The 18,175-nt window shown below is 42.9% G+C and overlaps 1 protein-coding gene across 6 annotated transcripts in view; it reads left to right on the top strand.

The window, feature by feature from the left end:
* The first annotated feature begins 6,078 nt into the window (after nucleotides 1-6,078).
* Nucleotides 6,079-18,175, top strand: part of ENAH (ENAH actin regulator) — a 90,544-nt gene continuing 78,447 nt past the window's right edge. For all 6 annotated transcript variants that reach the window (XM_059840688.1, XM_059840687.1, XM_059840686.1 and 3 more), the window contains exon 1: nucleotides 6,079-6,579. In XM_059840688.1, coding sequence (XP_059696671.1) covers nucleotides 6,575-6,579 — 5 coding nt within the window. In that variant the 5' untranslated portion in view covers nucleotides 6,079-6,574. The remainder of the gene's footprint in view (nucleotides 6,580-18,175) is intronic.

The following is an 18,175-nucleotide window of genomic DNA, read 5'->3' as shown; positions in this document are numbered from 1 at the left end:
GTTGTTTAGAAATAAACCTGTGACACAGGAAGTAGGCTACGAGGTGGTTCTGTGCTGTCTGAGGGTGGAAGGAGCTGGAGAAAATCCATCACTGTTTATGTGGTTGTATTTGTGACACATGGGAGATGAACTAACAGAGGAAGTGGAGAATAAATAAATACTCAGCAGAGAGTGATTATGGTTGAGATCCCTAGTCCTGTAAGCGTGACTTAGGGCCAGTTGCAAGGAATTCCTTCTCATTGATTTTATAGAGTATATCTGCATTCTGAAATAGTTTCTAGCTAGTTATAGTAATAATAATGGCATGTGTTAACGTTGTAATCTCTTAAGAGCTCATTTCTTCACATGTCTTTTTATAGAAACATTAATTCTTTTGGCAAAAAAATTTTGTGATGTTCTTTCTAAAATACTGAGGAAGAATATTTTTGCAACTGCTGCTTTGTATATTTTGGGTCTCATGCATGATTTATCACTTACTAAATTTGAAATCCAAATTATGGAACTGGCTATAGCTATTGCCAGAAAGCAGAATCTGCAGTGCTGGAAAAGGACTAAAAAGGTTATCATCTGACTAAGCTGCAACCTTTCTTGGAACAATATTTGTATTGTAGGTTACTAACGGCTTTGCAATCCACAGGTGCTCACTCACAATAGGAAAAGTGTTGTAATTCATCTATAATCAGGACATTATTTTTACTGCAAGTTATTCTGACTTTGCAGTCAATGGAAACTAACCAGCTATAGTAAAAGTGTTGTCATTCATCTATAAGTGGGACAGTACTTCCATGGTAAGTTATTCCAACTTTGTAGTGAATGAAAACTTACCAGCAATAGCAAGTGTGTTGTCATTCATCTAAAATAGAAGGGAGGAGAAAGGAGAAAGATGGACAAAATGCAGAGCATATTTGCAATGGAGTCAGAGTAAAATAACCCCAGGGTAGTGCAAGGTAATGTTAAATTGGTGAAATTCAGTACAGGCTTCCACCTTTGGCATCTGCCTGCCTAATCTCAGACAGGATGAAGGGGTACAGCGCAGTGAACGTGCTCTGGTGAAGTCAAAGCTCAGCTGGGGTTGTAGAAGCTGCTTGCAGAGCTCAGTGCACTTTAAGGTAGAGTAAGTAAGAGAAGTAATACTTGAATATTTTAAAGCTGGCTTGGACATGGGAGACTGCAGTGTAGACATCCCATACATAGCTCTTTTAGGCAAGAAGCCTGCCCTTTTTTATGCTACAAGAGCACTGTAGGCACTTAACAATTATTAATAATAACTAATTAATAATGGTCCAAATCCTTGGCTGTGATTGAGGACCTCAGAGAATAACTCATCTAGAGTTGTAAGAAAAGATGGCTCAAAACAATCTTGACCAAATCCTGGGCCAGCTTTGTGCCTTGACTTTGCTCCAGCAAAAGATAAAGCAGCAGAGTACAATTTGTTCTAAGACATTAGCAAGGGAGAGAGAAGGACATAATGAATACATTTTATTGGTAGTGCACAAGAAGAATGCAGAGTGGTGGCAAATAAGACTATTAGGGGGATAAGAGTATAAAATTAGATGGAAAGGAAGAGATGAGATTGGTCAATTCCACTGGTCCTAAATCAACATTTCATCTCAGCAACCACAAAAGTCAGCAGCTGAGTGGAGGCAAATGAAAGACTAGGGTCAAAACAACAATCATAATTTATCTGAGTGTCAGAAAAGCATTTTTACACTAAGTACACAACACATCGATTTACACTTGATAGACAGTACTTACACAAAAAGTGACTTCAACCCTCCCTGAATAGCCTGCAGCACAATACAAATTCTTTTCATGGTAAACCTAAGGGGGAAAAACAATCCCTTTTTATACAAGGAATTTTCACTTAAGTATTTGAGTCTACTGGGAACAGCCTGAAAGACACATGCCATACTCCCCACTCACATCTCCAGAGGCTTGTGGTTTGATGTGCTGGTGCTATTTGATAGTGTGGGGGGCACTTTTAGGAACATTGGTGGAAAGAAGCACAGCAGAAAGCTTCAGCTGCTGTTTTCATTCCTCTTTGGAGGTGCCTGATGGAAGATCTAGGAGTTGTTTACTTGCACAACAAGGAGCAGGGTGTGCTGGTAGGAAGACCAGGTTTCACCTTTTGGAGCCAAAGAACTGTGTTTGATGGCAAAAGATTTGCTTCCTTTGCTGGTGATGTTGTTTTTGCCTTTTTTACAACAGAATAAAAATATTATTCCTTTAAGAAAAGACCTTCTTGGCTATTGTTGTTGTTATCTGCTGAGTCATGCCAATAATTGTTTATTTTAGCATTCCTAGAGAATTTTAGAGATAGTTTACTCCCCCTTCCCCAGAAGGCAGTTAGGAAAAACTGTGTAATTTCATAAATAAAATGAAACTAAGGAGTTTTTAGTTGAAAGCATTTCCTTTAATGGTCTGCTATGCAACAGTTCAGCAGTCGGCTGACTCATGGCAACCTGAAATTGAAAATGACTTGGGGTTGAGGGAAAGCAAGAAGAGGACAGGAAGAATTATACTAGCCAATATACTTTAACTATCTATATAATAGTTGGATCTTCATTTTGTTCAACTAACCATGACCTCACAGAATTGGTTCAGGCATCAGCTCTGTGTCTGGTCCAGAGCAAAAGATGTATTTATAAATTAGATTAACATAATCACTGATGAGAAAAATATATTCAATTACTTAATTCACTTTTGTTTTGATAATCTTCAATGCTACCAGAAACACACTGTCAGAGCTATTTTCTTTTAGTCCACCATTTTTGGAAAGCCCTTCACAACCTCTGGAGAGAAAGCTCAGGCTTTGTTGTTGCAACTCTCTCACTTCTATTATATAGCAAATTGTGTTTTCTTTCTATACTAGTTCTATAGAAAATAATCCAAACAAGTGAAATAAAGTATCTTTTCTTATGTAGTCAAAAACAAAACTCTGGATGTATTAAGTGAAAAGAACAATAACCCTCAAAAAGCCAAAACCACTAGAAAAAAACCCTCTTTCCCCTGTTCCAGAAACTTCTCTGACTGTATCCTGCATTATGTTATTTACAGTCATTGAAGAAGGCCAAAGTAATCTTGCATATGAGCTGCTGTCCTAGGACACTGACTTTTGTAAGACATATGAAGATCTCAGCTACTTTTTCCTTTCTGAAGAAACAAAGACTGGAGAGTGGGACATCATTTCAGAGAAGACAGGGGAAGAAATCTCACTGTAAGAGAAAGGATTACTCTGCTTTTTGAAGCTTTTGGATTCCCTGAATGTCTCCAGAACATTAGAACATCATGCATCCTCCTCATGACCCTATATCAAGGGTGATCCATACTGATGAGATGTGATGGGATCTGCTGGGTTTACTCAGGAGTAGCCTGCCAAGCCTCTTGCATTTGGCTGATAGGAAACAGGAGCACATCCTCTTCTGGTTTATGCCTGGGTGAGCCATTTCTGTAGCATTCAGCAAGCCTTCATTCGCCAGGCTGTTTGGAGAGGAGGCACACCATACTGCTCAACCTGTGCTGGCTTAGCTTTTCAAAGCCCCTGAATTCCAGTCCTAACTTGCAGCTGAGCAGCAGAAAATGCAGGAGGGAAGAGTGCAAAGTGGTTTTGGGGTATTCTGAGCTGCTTGGATCCAGAGGAGGAAGGGCATGAGCACAATACTTGGACACTGAGTAGAAGAACCATTACATGTCTCTGCCTCGTGGGTTGTCACGGACCTCAGGTTATTAGCGTGACACCACCAGCTAAGAAGGCTTTCTGCCACATTGGTTTGGTCATTGCCAGTAGAAGGGAGAGCAGTGGGAGAGGATGCAGAGGGCATTGACACCCATGCTGTGCTGCTGGAGGGTCCTGTCAGCGAGAGAGGTGACAGCAGGGTCACACCAAGTGACTTGGACACAGGACACACCGAGCTATTGCAGCTTGGGAGCACGCAGTCTGCTGCGAGAGCAGGCAGATTTCTCAATGCATAATTCAGTACCATAAACATGTACATGACACTAACTCCTTCTTCTGCTAGACTACTTTCATTTCTTGACAATAACCTCACTAAATTGACCTGGAAAGAAAGAGGCATTCAACGTTTATAATTTGATTTCTGCCCTATATAATTTTGGCTCCTCTCCTTCTCATGTAGCTGCTAATATGAGTTACTGCAGATTTAGTATTTTGTTACAGATTAATTCAATGGGATTTTTGACTAAGCTAGCATCCAAAATGACTTTGCACTTGGTGACATCTGCGATGCCAGCATGCAAAATGATTCTTCTGGCATTTTTACAGATTCTATTGTACCACTGAGTAGGTCTTGAGAAATCCAGCTATGACCATATCTGATTTGGCTAAGAACACCTAGTAATATAACACAAATAGCGATAATAGTTATTTTGCAGGAGTAAAAGCTTCTGGCTATTTTCATTCCCTCTCAGGCAGACCTGGAGCCCAGGCATACTTTCAGTGTTTTTTATATACCTGTCACAGTCAAAATTCTTTTAGGTTTGACTAATAAGACCAGACAGTTGCATCAGGACAGACACATTATAATCCTGATTTTTCTTCTGTTGTAGAACAACTGGTGTCTTTGAACAAAATCCTCCTTCTTCTGTCTCTGCCATTCCTTCTACTGATGTACCTGCTGAAGCCCATTAGACATACATCTTAGATGTATTTATATAGATACAGATTTTAACATTTCTGCTTGGCTGCCTTCAAGAGACTTCTCACTGCCAGAATGGCTTTCTTTCCAATCCTTTTATTTGGAGGATGTTCTGGTGATAGAAAGCCCAGATCTTAGAAAATTCATTATGCCTTAAGAACTGAGGTCCACTGCCAGTCATTAGAGTCCTCAGCATTTGTTGAAAGCAATTAAAGTAATTTTATTTATCAGATTCAATTGTGTCCCTTTTTCAGACAGTCTTTACATTGTTGACAGAGGTACACAATTTTTAAGATCACGATGTCACTTTTCTTCTGATTACTCATCTGCATTTTGTGATTCACCTCTACTGCAACATTTTCATTGACATCATCCCTTTGCCAGTAAAAACATGTTTTCTTTACTAAACTATTCTTCATTAGCTTCAGTTTTAGAGCCTGTCCTTGTTCCCAAGTTAGTGTTTTCTAACAACTGGCCATTTTTTTTCTCATTGATTAGTTAATCTCTTGCTGTGCTACTGACACCATTAATTGACGGAAAGTGACTGCCTCAGTGATCAGGGAAGAGGTGGTGTCAAATAGCTGAGATTCACGGTAAAATCCCCTTACATGTGTGGAACCTACATCAGAAATACATATTTTTAAAAAAAAAATCTTCTTTTTTTATATCTAGAAGTCTAGACACTTATAAAAAAGATGTTTGTTTCTCATGTATATTTTTACTACTAGACGCTAGAAAGCGCTGGTATTCACTAGGGAAAAATGAAATTGGAGGTGCAAAAGCACCAAGATGGCTTAACGACATTGGGAATTGCAAAGACACTTTGCTCATCACTTTTAACCGAGACGAAAGAGAACGGGCATTCACTCGCTAGCTGACAGCAAGGAGCCGAACATGAGCGGGGTTAAAGTTACTTGTACAGTGCGCTGGGTCCGCTGCGGGTACCGACAGCAGAACGTAAATTCGCATTTGGGGCAGGCGCGGGGCTACCGAAAGATGCAGAAAGAACATTCCTGCAGAATTCCTGAGAAAGGCTTAGGCCACCGGCTTCCCGGGGCACCGAGGAGCCGCTGCCCGCAGTGCTGTCGCCTGCCGGTACCTGCCGAACTCGGGCAGGGGGGCTCCGTGTTCCTCCCGCACCGGCACCGCCGCATCGGGAGAGGACTGCGGCCGGACAGAGCCCGGTGCGGGCAGCGTGGGGCCGAGCGGGGCAGGCTCAGCGGACGGGCGGAGCTGTTCACACGCCGGGAGGCTCCGCCGGCCGGGACACGGCTGTCCGGGAGCCCATCCCGCCCCTTCACTCCGGGGCGACTCCCGAGGCCGCCGGGGAAGACGCTGCCGCGGGCGGGCGGTTCTCCCGAGGAGGAGCCGCCGCCTCACCTGCGGCCGCCCCGTCCCTCCACCCCCGCCACCCCGCGCCGGGGCCGCCGAGCCCCAGCGAGCCGCCCGGGCACAGCGCGGCGGTGGGCGCGGCCTCCTCCACCGCCCGCCCCTTCCTCCCTCCCTCTCTCTTCCCTCCCGCTTGCCGCCGCTCCCGCACCTCCAGCCGCCGCCGCTCCCGCGGCCCCGCCGGTGTCTCCGGCCGCCCCCGCGCTCCCCCCACCCGCCCGTTCTCGTTCTCCTCCTCCTCCTTTCCCCCCGCCCTTCCCGCGCGGTGGTTCGCTCCTCCCCGCCCCTTTCCCCCACCTCTCCCGTCCCCTCCCACCCCCGGCTCCCCGCGGTGGTCTGGCCCGGCCCGGCGGCGGAGGGAGCGGCGGAGCGGGCGGGCAGCGCTGCCGGGCGGGGGTCTCGCTCTCCGGGGGTCTCGCTCTCCGGGGGTCTCGCTCTGCGGGGACGCGGCGAGCGGCGGAGCGGGGCGGGGGAGACAGCGCAGCAGGGAGCGAGGCAGCGGGAGCGGCTCCCCGACCGCGGGCAGCACCATGAGGTGAGCGGCCGGCTCCGGAGCGGGCGGCGGGCGCGGGGTGGGGGGCGATGCTCCGCGCCCCCCGGCTCGGACGGCGCACAGCCGGGAACGGGAACGGCAGTGGGAGCCGGGGGGATCGGCCGGCGGCGGGGGAGGGGGCCGGGCCGAGGGGAGCCCCGCGGTGGGGGAAGGGCCCATTGTTAGTGGCGGCGGGGGAAGGGCGGCCCGCCGTCCCCGTCCCCCCGCGGCGGCGGCGAAGTTGCGGTCGGGGGGCGGCGGCGGGGCCCGAGTCCGGGGCGGGGGGCGGCCCCGCTGCGGCGCCTCCCCCGGGCCGGGCACGGCGTGAGACCCGGGCGCCCGGCTCCTTTCTTTCTCTGCCGGTGGTGATTTTTTTCTCCCCCCTTTCCCTCCGCCTCAGCCGGCGCGTGTTGCATTGCAGCAGCAGCTGGGCTTTTCCCTCGGTAATCAATAAAGAGGCGCCGGGGGGGAAGCAGGGAGGGGGGATCCCCCTCTCGGCAGCCGGGGAAGTGTCGCGTTTGGAGGTTCGGGATGTAAACACAGAGGTGGCCGCGGCTGGGGGCGGCAGGGAGGGAGGTGGGTGCCTGCCGCCTTCCCGCCGGGAACTCCCGCTCCCCGCCGGCTCATTCATTTGAAGGCGATTTTCTGCCTCCCCCCTTCCCCCCGCCATCCTCCCCCCAACTCGCTTTTAGCGCCTGTTCTGTTTCCATAATCTCCTTTCTGGATTGGTGCAGGACCCGGTGAGAAATGCGGCTCGGTGGCCGAGCGCTGGTCTGGCTGCCCGGGGACGCCGTGCTCCCTGTAGGCCTGCCCCTCTCTCAGACAGCTGGGGAAACGAGTTGCTCATGCCTTCCCTTTTTTCCTTTTTTTTTTTTTTTTTTTCGCCTGGAAGTTATTGTCTGCCTTGCAGTTGGATATGAACGTTCTTTGTCTTAAAGACACGACTGTAAGTCGTGAGGTCCTTTGGAGTAGAGGTCCGGCAAGATTTTGCGTGATCAAAGTCGGCAGATTCCCTCTGCTGCGTAAAACTGACGAGCCATTAGAATTCCTTGTCAATTACAGGAAAATCCTAATAAAATTCTTTGTACTGCGAGGATTCCCTCTTTCAGTGCACCTTCAGTGGAAAGGGTAGCGTTGCAGCGGGAAGCATGGGAACAATCTCCCTGCTGTTTTGTTTAGAATTGTGTTCCTGTATTTCCCTCTAGTTTTCTTTGTTAACTGTAGGTATTTATGTCCTACGTTATTTTAAGCTTTGTTTTGTCCTGTGATAATTTATTTTCAGTTATTCGTGGTGCTCATGTAGAAGTCAGATACCCTGCAAACGAAAAGTTACAGCTTGGAAAACCTACAAGTTTGTATCCAGAACCTTTAAGCAGAGATGTTCTTTTTAATTATCTTGACAGCCTTTAGCACAATGAAATGCTGCTAATCGAGCAAGGCTTGGCATAAATATCTTGGGAAGCCCCATGGAAGTTTGGGTTTCGTGCTGGCAAAAAGTGCTTGAATTGTGCTGGTGATGCTGAGTGAAGAGAGCTTGAGCAGCCAGACTGTTCACTGTGTAACTGTATGTGTGCTAGGACTTGTGCCAGCTTGGAGGGAGCACAAGTATTTCTCTCAACCAGCACAACAGGAAAGTGTCTAGGTTGAACCTACCCTTAGGTTGCTTATTTAGGTGTTTGAATGGCTGACTTGCAGCAGTGAGTAAATGTAGGTAAATGAATATATTACTGCCCTTGGAGCTTTCTGCCCACTGGTGCCTGGAGAGCATCAGGCTGGTAAGGGGGAGATGCAGTTGTGATTTGGAGGGTTGCTCTGATGAGTGGTCGTGGGGTGTTTCAAAGGAAACTGACTTGCAGAACGCTTGGTTCCAGCCCTCTGGAAAAAAAGAAACAAGCTGTACCAATTAAAGTACACAGGCTGAAAAAATGATGTGGTTAAAGAAGTATTTTCTCTCTATAGAGGCGCTATTAAACTCACTCAGTTTTGTTTAATTGGTCCGACTCCAGTACAATGGCAAGCTTTCACTGCTCTGCTGTCTCTTTGGGCTTGTTTAGACTATGGTTGATGGTATATTTCTGAAACATGTTTAAACAGTATCTTCATGCTGTATATTGTTCAGGCAATGACTTTTAATGTGCATTTGCTGGTCAGGGCGAGGTCTGATGGGTGAGGAGTGATAGGGTAGATGGGACAGGCAACCAGCATTTCATATACAGCTCCTGTGTTTGCAGGTGCTGTTAAATCTTAGCAGTTCATACTAAAAATATACTTTTGGCACGATATTGATGGTCTCGTGAAATGAGTAAACTGCATTCTGTAATTGCTCTTGGGCAGGTAAGTATGCAGTTGGTGCTCCAAAGAATAAAAAAAAATGAATAGATGAACTGGGGTGTGGTGGGGGGGTGAGAAACACCCTCACTGTCTCTCCTGTGGTTTGGCTTTTCTTCAGCCATCATGAGCCTGAACTAATTCTGATGATTTTGTGTTAAGATCTTGTGTCTTGTCTGGGTGATTAACTGGTTACCAAAGAGCAAACTGATTTTCCTTCTGTCAGATAATACTCAACATCGTTGTGAAGAGCATCTTTGAATGTTCAAATAATCAGCAGTTCTGTAAGGCACAAACACCGGCACTACACAAGAATTAATTCTTGCAGAAGTCTGCTTTGTATTCAAATTGAAATGATATGCTATTTGAATAACATCTGTTGGGGGTTTTAGGTTGCAGAGAATCCCTGAATATTAAATATCCCAGTTAAATGGTCTAGCCCAAGTATGAAGTTACTTGGTTCAGGAGCCAGCTTGAATAGGGCTGTGTGTATCTGTGTCTCCTGCCCTAGGTAAACAGCTGATTCCCACGGACACCTGTTGCTCTCTTTGTACTCTGCTTAGCTGACAGAAGTGCTGCCCCTAATCCAGTTTCCTGAGAGCACTTCTAATACAATAGGTATCCAGGAATGGGCATATTCAGTGAAGTTTCCATTCACCAGCTGGCTGGAACGTGGTGGAGATGCAGGTAACAGCAGAGTTTGGTGTCCCTGTTCTAGTAAAAGCATGACTTCCCATCGTATTTGTACAAGGAGAACGTGTGTGAACAGACTTTTATTGTAGCATATGTTGAAGTCTGTGTTACAGAAACTGGTAAACACAACTCTGCTGCTAGAGCTGAGATTCTACAGTGAAAATTAACTGAATTTTTTTTTTTTTTTGCATATCAGGCTCATTTTGAGTGTTAACTCCAATAAAAATAAATGAGCTTTACAAGATACTGACTTTTTAAAAATCATACTGTACAGCCTTCTCTTGGGATTACTATGTCCATTTCTTTGTGTGGGAAAGAATTGTTTTTCATTAGTGTGCTGGTCAAAAAGCAGACTGCTTAGTTGGGTTTCATTACCCAAGTTCCCAAGAACTGGGAAAGAAACAGAATTTTAAAGAAATTTTAAATTCAAGTCTTCATATATATGTGAATTTCATTCCATGTTTAGATAGGGCAGACAGCTAAATTACTATAGATTTCGTCTTTTCTGAAAAGTCACGTCCTATTCTAGCTTGAGTTTTCAAGCTAAATTTGTGGTCTCTAAGCCACACTGAAATTTCCATTTACTTACAATCAGCAGCTTTTCTCCTCAAATATATTGCTACAGAATGCACTTCACATTATTATTTAAAAGTCAGCATTTTTTATGCCTGGGTTGGTAAGCCTTTGTTGTATTTTAAGTGTTGTGCTAAGAAAACTTAATACCATACTCACTGTTTACTGAGTGAAAGCCCACAGCACAAGTAACAAAACATGTACCTCTATTAGGACTGGGAATACTTGAAGGAACCCACACACATTTCCTGGGGTTTCCAGGAAAGCAGGTACACAAGAGCATTATTAGAGACAATAGTACAGTTCAGGCTGCTGCAATAACTGCAGTTATTTAAGGTGGTAAAACAGCACAGCAGCAAGGCCATCAATTTGATGCTGACATTAAGTTATTCTTGGATACGTAAGGTAACTCTTTGGAATTGTGCCTTTAGTTTTAATACTTGCCCGAATGGTGTATTTGAAATAGGAAGCTTAATTTAGTTAAGAAATATTTGACAAAATGTTGGAAGTGCAAGCAGGCAGTTAAATTAGACTGGGTATGCAAAACTGCAAGCAATACAGTTCCTAAAATTGCTTGTATCGCAAGAGAAAAATTGGTGGTGTGGGTAGGTTTTTTTTTTTTTCAGGTGGATACAAAAATTCAGGTTACTTTCCTTGTTCTTAAGTATACTAACAGATGGACTGAGTCATCTGTCTGATAGAAGTGTGGTCTTTAGCTTGCACTTTATTTGTGACAGTTGCAAGTAATTTTTGGACAGGCTGTTTCTGCCCACCTGATATGGGATCTGACAGCTGTTTTGCCCCCAAGGCCTCTGGACAGTTTAGTGAATTATTTTGATAGTAAAAGTATAAATCTTTGAAAATTTACCCTGTGAATGGAGAGTGCAGGAATGAGAATCCATTTTTTTAGACAAAGCTATTTATGACCATCTTAGCAATTATGTTGTCAGCCTCTAAAAATTAGAAACAGTCTGGGAGTGTGTATAATTCAGGAATGCTCTCTGGAAGGACATGTACAAGTTTTTTCTTGACTCTGGTTCAGGGTTTCATGTTTGCTGTTGGAGGTCAGAAAACAAGACCGAGTTAGTTGGCATCCTGCTTCAGGCCACTCTAGCCTAAAAGCCTTTTTTCTCCACTTCCATAAAAAGCAGAAACATTTTTCTCCCAGCACCTGTTTCAGTGGATGCTTTGCCCTAAGTGACGTCTCCCGGCGCTGCCTTAGGCATGTGATTGGAAATACTTTGTAATGAGGGCTGCTCCTTGCCATGCCAGGGCAGCTCATGTGGAACTGTTATAGAAGTAGGTTTTTGAACCACTGGATAGAGTCATTTGCTTTCATTACTAGAGAGAGCAAATGTATTTTGTGAAACAGATATTATTCCCTTCTTTGCTTTGACCTTTCATCTAGAATTTCTTTTGACAGTTCATGCCTGCTTCCACTCAGCAGTGGAGGAATCCATGTGCCAGCTCTTTAAACATCCAGGCATGTTTAGGTTTTAAGAGTGCTGTTGTGTAGAGAGGGAGCAGAAGATATGTGCTTTTTGTGTTAAATTCAAAAAAATTTGAATTCTAATCATAGCTCAAATTAAATGTGGCAGAGACTGAAGTCACATCAGCCTTGCTGAACTGTCAGCTGTGTATTTGTTGGTGCCTGCCTCGCTCTGCCATCCCTCCTTGCCCTGCCAGTCCTTGGGAATTCAATACAACTACTTTGTGTTCTTGGGCTGTTAGAATCTCCCTTGGGATTAATGTGGGAGTGAAGCTGCTTTGGTACCTGTCTGTATTTAAACCTGCAAGTGAGGAGCCACTGTTGTGTCCCTGCTGTGCCTCTCCTGCCCTAACTTCCCGTGGGTTCTCACAAACTCGGAGAAGAGCTTGGTTTGTCTGGAGGTTTTTTTTGGCTGAATAATATACAGAAACTTTTTCCCCTTTTAGAAATAGCTGCACCACCTTTTTTTACCTTTCAGATTTTCTAACCTGAGGAATAAAAATGTATATCTAAGTAATTGAGTCTGATTTGAAAATGCTCTGTAGCAATACTTGATCCAGAGGAATACGTTGATTTTTACTTCAAATACTCCAAATAAATTGTCCTTCTAATTGTCAAACCTCTTCCCTGCTGTCATGTGTTACAAGTCTCCTTCACTGTGGCTGTTTCATGACTAATGTTAAAAGTTATCCAGAAGAGAATGGGGATATTGTGCTTACCAGCCTGTGATGGTGTTATGTGCTGCTCTGATGTTATGGCTCTGTAGGCACTTATGGGAGCTTGTGGAACTGCTGCTGGGGAGGTGATGTGACATCTCTCTGGGTCTCCTGCCCAAATTCTGGTGACAGCCTGGTGGAGAGCACAGGGCTGTTCAGTGGGATGTGACATGATGTGTCAGTCTGCTTCGGATTAGTCTTTCCAGCTGAACTGCTTGTAATAAGCACATGTTTTGGGAATCAATGCACAAGTTAATGTGAGGAATTGAAGTACAACTCTCTTGTCTCTGTGAGTAATCTTTAGGCAAAGCTCATTAAAAGAAAACACCATCAATATTCAGGCAAAAGAAATAATCTGCTCTTAGTTTCACATATTGAAAATTCTCCAGGCAAAGCTGTTTTATGTAAAAGAAGAATAGTAATACCAATTTCAGTTAAGTCCAAAACTGGTCTGCTTCTTTGCTAAGTGTGTGAGTTGTGTGGTTTTTCTTTTTGTTTTTTTTTTTTTTTTTAAATTCTGGTAAAGAAAGGTGCTGACACCAGGTGAAGTATGGGAGAAAGAAGTGGAAACTGATTGCACTCCAGAGGGTGATACAAAAATGCTACTTTGCTGGACTGGTGTGCTGCCAGAAATAACTCTAAACTTCTAGTGTGCAGCACAAATGCAATTGGAAAGGTTTTGTTTGAAATTGTTCTTTCATTGTCTTTTCTTCACAAATTTGAAATGTCTGTTTCCTGAACTGGATTACAAAGTAATCTATACTTACTGCAAATTCCATACAGAAGGTAAGGCAAGGTTGTTTGCTCTAGTATATTTGCCACCTAGTTCAAAACAGAAGAACTTTTAAAACCTGGGATTAAACAGACTTGTTAAAGAGTAATCATTGGTATAGCTAAGACCTATATTATCCATTAGTTGTAGTTTTATAGCAAGCAAAGAAATATTTAAATTTTCTATTTAGAGGAAATAAATTTTCCATGTGTGTCCTTAAAGCAGTTTCCTAAAATGTAGTTTAACTGACTGCTGTCAGTTTATTGCTGGTTACTATACAGTGAAAGCAGCTTTTAAACTGAAATGCTTTGAAGGGCATATGGTTAAGGTAGAGTTCTATTGTGGTCCCATCTGGCTCGTGGTGAACTTTTTTCTGTTTCAGTTGTATAGACCAATATGTCTTTGTAAGTGGTCATGTCTGCTAGAACTTTATATTTTGTGGAGATTTCCATTAAGTTGCATTTTTTTCTTGTCATATGGGATTGAGAATGGAAGTACTAAATGGAAAGATGATTTAAGACTCTGTTGTAGTTCATGTATTTCCAACAAAACTTTCAATACTGCTGCATTAGTGGTATTTTTACTGGCACTGGTGGAAAGAGGTGGTTGGTAGTTTTAGGTTCCTTTCAGCTTTCTGGTTGGCTTTGCAAATGTGACTTATGCATATGCTCTGAGTAAATCTGGACATTGAACCTGGTAGTATTGCTGCCTAAAATCACTACTTCTTCCAATAACTGATGTTGAATATGTGGCTTTTTTCAGGCTCCAAGCTTCCAGCTCCAGATGAGCAAGATTTTTCCTTTTCTAGCTAGTGTATGTTTTTCATGTCAATAATGCATTACAATGAACACTATACACTGCTACTCATTTGAAAACTTGTTTTCTCCCTGTGTTTTCTTGTTCTATAAAAATCTCATTGTCCTTTGCTTCTTTTAAAAGCTTCTATGAAAGAGTCTTCTATAAACAGTGCATAGTGATGTGTACACCTTTTATTACATCTCCTGTGTTGAACTCCTGTTGGTATTTGAGGAAAATGTATGATCCATTTGGCAAGCCTTAGTCCATTAAACAATGCTGGCTCTTCTTTAAGAGTACCCAGCCTAAGTTTAATAAAACTGATTTTTTTTTTGTTTTTAAATCTTGTTGGATTTGTATTTAAAACTATACACAATGAAGCTTTCCTAGAAAATTTGTATTGTGCTCTTGAATGCATTTGCAAAGCCTGTTTTTAGAAATCTGCAGTTGTCTACTGTGGATGATGGTAAATGAACTTCACAACTTCAGAATAAACATAGTTGCCTATTGTCTGAAATAGATGGTCTGACCAAACAGTGAAACCTAATCCAAATGAGCCTAATTTTGGCTGAGATCAGAATAGTGAATGACAGCACTAGGAAAAGGAACAGTATTGAAGTTTACCATTTGTATATGGAAGTTTATTCACTGAATGTGCTACTTAAGAACAGGTATGGTTTGATTTTCAATATGTACTGCTCTAGCAGAAATACTGACTTTTTTTTTTTTAATTATGTTTAAAGGTACTTTTTTCCTACTTGAGAATACTTCTGCTTTGATAGAAATCTCTGAATATGGTCAGAGATTATGTTATATTTCAATTTATTGTTATACACCGATCTACTTAGTTGTATCACGTTGGTGTGAGTAGAACAGGAGGATGGTGCAGGAGGTGTCTGATATATGGATATGAAATAAAGATGTTTGGAACACAGGACTTCTTTCCAGTCAGATATGGACCGTCAGGTCTGAAGCTGAGTCTGGAGCCAGTAGTTCTGTCTTTAGTCTCTTTTTCCCCCTTGGTTAGAGCCTGCTGTTTGTGGGCTGAGGGAAAACTGAACTTTTCAGTTCAGTGTTGTTCTCACCAAGAGAAGGCTGAGGAGAGAGGTCCATTTTGGAAAACTAGGAGGGAACCTGTGTCTGATCATGAGTAGGAGGATGAGGAGATGAATGATTAGAACACTTGAGTAGTAAGTGTTTGAACTTAAGCACAAATTGTTCAGCTGCTTCTTCAGTGTTATGTGTTTTGGAGAGTAATTGACAATGAGGTTTTTGTACCATTTCAATGGTTTCCTTGGGTTTTGAGTGGAAATGCAGTAGTGGCTTTTGGATGAAAATTTTTCCTTTGGGATTGAGGAAGAAGACCAAAGCAGTAAACACATAAAAGAAGTCAGTCAAATAGATGTTGCATCTTCAAGATCTTCATGCTGCAGTCTGAAGGATTGTGGTGTTCTTTGTTCTAGTTTCACAGTGTGGTGTGATGAGTCTGGTAGCCTTTGGTTTGGGGATCAGCTGTGTTAACTGCATCATACATGAATTATCCTCAGAATGATTTCTGCTGCACTTTGCATCTGACCTTGCATCTAATTGTGAGATGAAGAAATCTGGACTGCTGCACTCAGGGATTTGATTTTGTATTCTGGCAGTGTCTTTGAGTAGTCTATTCACAAAGTTTGGGGGAATAGGGTGGCTTCAGGCTTCTTCTTTGGAATACTGTAAAGGTGACTTTGAAAGCAAAGGGTATTCCTTTTATTTTGTGTACCTTTCTTAGTCACTGATAGAACAGGTCTGTGCTCCTGGAATTGTCACAGGAACATAGCTTCCAACAATAGCTAAATCCACAAATGGATGGCAATGTGGCAAGCACAAAGGTTGCCTTGCAGGTTATGAATGCTGTTGCTGTAGCTGTGTTGCTCTAACTTTATGAACATGACAAAGGTTTTATAAGGAGAAGCAATATATTTTATTAGATCACCTGCTGCAGTGGTGGGGAGCAGGACTTGAACAATTTCACACATCCAAGGGCTGAGTTCCTCAGAAAGTTGCTCAATTATTTGGAGACACCATGTGGAGATTTTGTACTGTGTGGATTGTTGCAGGCACGTTGCAGATACAGGTAAATGTTACTGTGTGGTTTATTTTTTTATAGGTAGCTCATAGTTTTGATGTCTGACCTCGTAGCAACATTTGGTGTAATTCTTATTTCAGAGATTAAGGAATTGGGTGCTTGAAAACAGGTGAGCAGCTGTAGGATCTATTTGAATTGCAATTTGTTTTTGTATTACTCTACAAAGATGATGTCTGCATGAAGGAAGTTGAGATTGCATTGCAGAGAGCAATGTCAGAAAGTAAACCTGAAAATACTTTTCAAATGTCACTGTTTCCATGTAAAGCATCAAGATATATTTTCCTTTGAAGCATCTGACTACTGGAAGCCATTGGGGGAAAAGGATGCTTGGAATGCCTTTTTTAAAGAGCATATGTCTGTTATTTTTGTGAAGACATTGTCTTGGTCACTAGTGTGACTTTTGTGTAGTAAATCTGTAAGATGCGGATAGAAGTGGATTGCATTGCAAGGCTTGCATCTTTAGACATGACTAATGCTTAATAACACTTAATAGTAGGATTTTATCTTCCCTGTTGAAATCCCCAGTTACCACAGGACAGAGGAGTGTAATGATAAGTTAATTCTGAGTATCCAGGATATCTTGCCTTGAATTTCCATGCCTCCTTTTCTTAGGGCAGATGGATGCAAAGCAAGAGACCTCTCCTCTTGTAGTGCTCCCTGCCCCAACAATCAGAAGAAAACCTTGATATGAAGCCTATTCATGTGAGGAATGCTTGCAGCTTTGGTGATTTCTGTAGCACCAGTCTCAGCATTCACCAGATTTTGAATCCATGTCTTTGAAATATCACTTTTTTTCGTCTTGAATTGAGCTAACCTCCTGGGCCTTGAGTGTGTCTGTGCTTGGGGTGCCTCTAGGGACTAGGCTCACCCCAAAGCCCACATATCAGTATTTTGGTTGTAACTCTCAGTGAGCTTAGCCTGGTCTTGCCTTGGAATGGAGAGGGTGTTTAAGAAAGAGCTAGCAAAGAAACAAAAGCCTGAGAGGGGATTCTCTCCAGTTTGCTGCTGCATATTTTTATGTAATTTATAATGTATCAATGTATCAATTTTCCAGCCAGTTGAATGATTGTAATTTTCTTGTTCTTTTGGGAACATGGGGAAATCTTGTGCAATTCTTACTGTCTTACAGAAAACTTTCCCATGAAGAGGCACAGAGTCTAACTGTACATACTTTCGTATGAAATCGGAAGATAAACTCATTTTAAATTCAAAGTAGTTTGGGTAGGTGCTCATTTTTATTATTTTGTAAGACAAAACCAATCCCCCAAACAAAACAAAGCAAAACCATTTGGAAATGAAGCCATAGGCTTTTCTTTCAGAATTTGAGTGCTTTAATTTTTTTTTACGTAGCACGACAAATATTGTGAAATGACAAAAGTATTTCATGCTTAAAAATGGAAGTTTTGTGTATCTAAGAACTTTTTCTTAATCAGTACTAAAGAATTAAGATGTTGCTGGCCATATGCACTGCAGCAGGGAATTTTCTCTTGGCAGCACCCTACCCTCCAGCCACTTAAATGCACAGAATCATTTTAATGCAGAACAGAGTAAATGCTGGAGGTAGCATCTTTGGTGGACTGGTGACAAAGGTGATGTTTATGCTGTGGATGTTCTGTTTCTCAGGAAGACTGGGGTTAATTGTAGCTTGGCAAGTGGGGGGGAAAAAAAAAAGTTCCATATTGTTTTTCTGCAGTAGATTCCTGTTGCTATGCAACAAACAGAATGTCACTTAGTACAGGATATATTAAATTGGTATTCCCAGCACATATCTGTGCCCGTTCATTTTATACTTTAGCAGGAGGGGATGGTTCTGGTTTCCTGTAGCACTGGAGTATGAAATGTGTATTGGAGCTGCTATTCTGGGGCTGTGGTGACGTCAGTGCACTTGCAGAGCCTCTCTTTGTTTGCATGGATGGGACACCTGTGCAACACAATCAGGCTTCCAAGCAGACAAAAAAGGGCTGGTGGTTATCTTCCCCGAGGTGGGATGGCATTGCCAAGCAACATGTTAACACTTCAAAAGGGAGAAATTTGTTCTATGGGAAAAAGATGATTGGGCTGTGAATTGTGAAAACCTTTATATGTGATGCAGATGGCACTGTCTG

Source organism: Haemorhous mexicanus, chromosome 3 (genome assembly GCF_027477595.1).
Source record: "Haemorhous mexicanus isolate bHaeMex1 chromosome 3, bHaeMex1.pri, whole genome shotgun sequence".
In the NCBI taxonomy this organism is placed as follows: domain Eukaryota; kingdom Metazoa; phylum Chordata; class Aves; order Passeriformes; family Fringillidae; genus Haemorhous; species Haemorhous mexicanus.
This window is presented reverse-complemented; position numbering and strand designations above follow the sequence as displayed.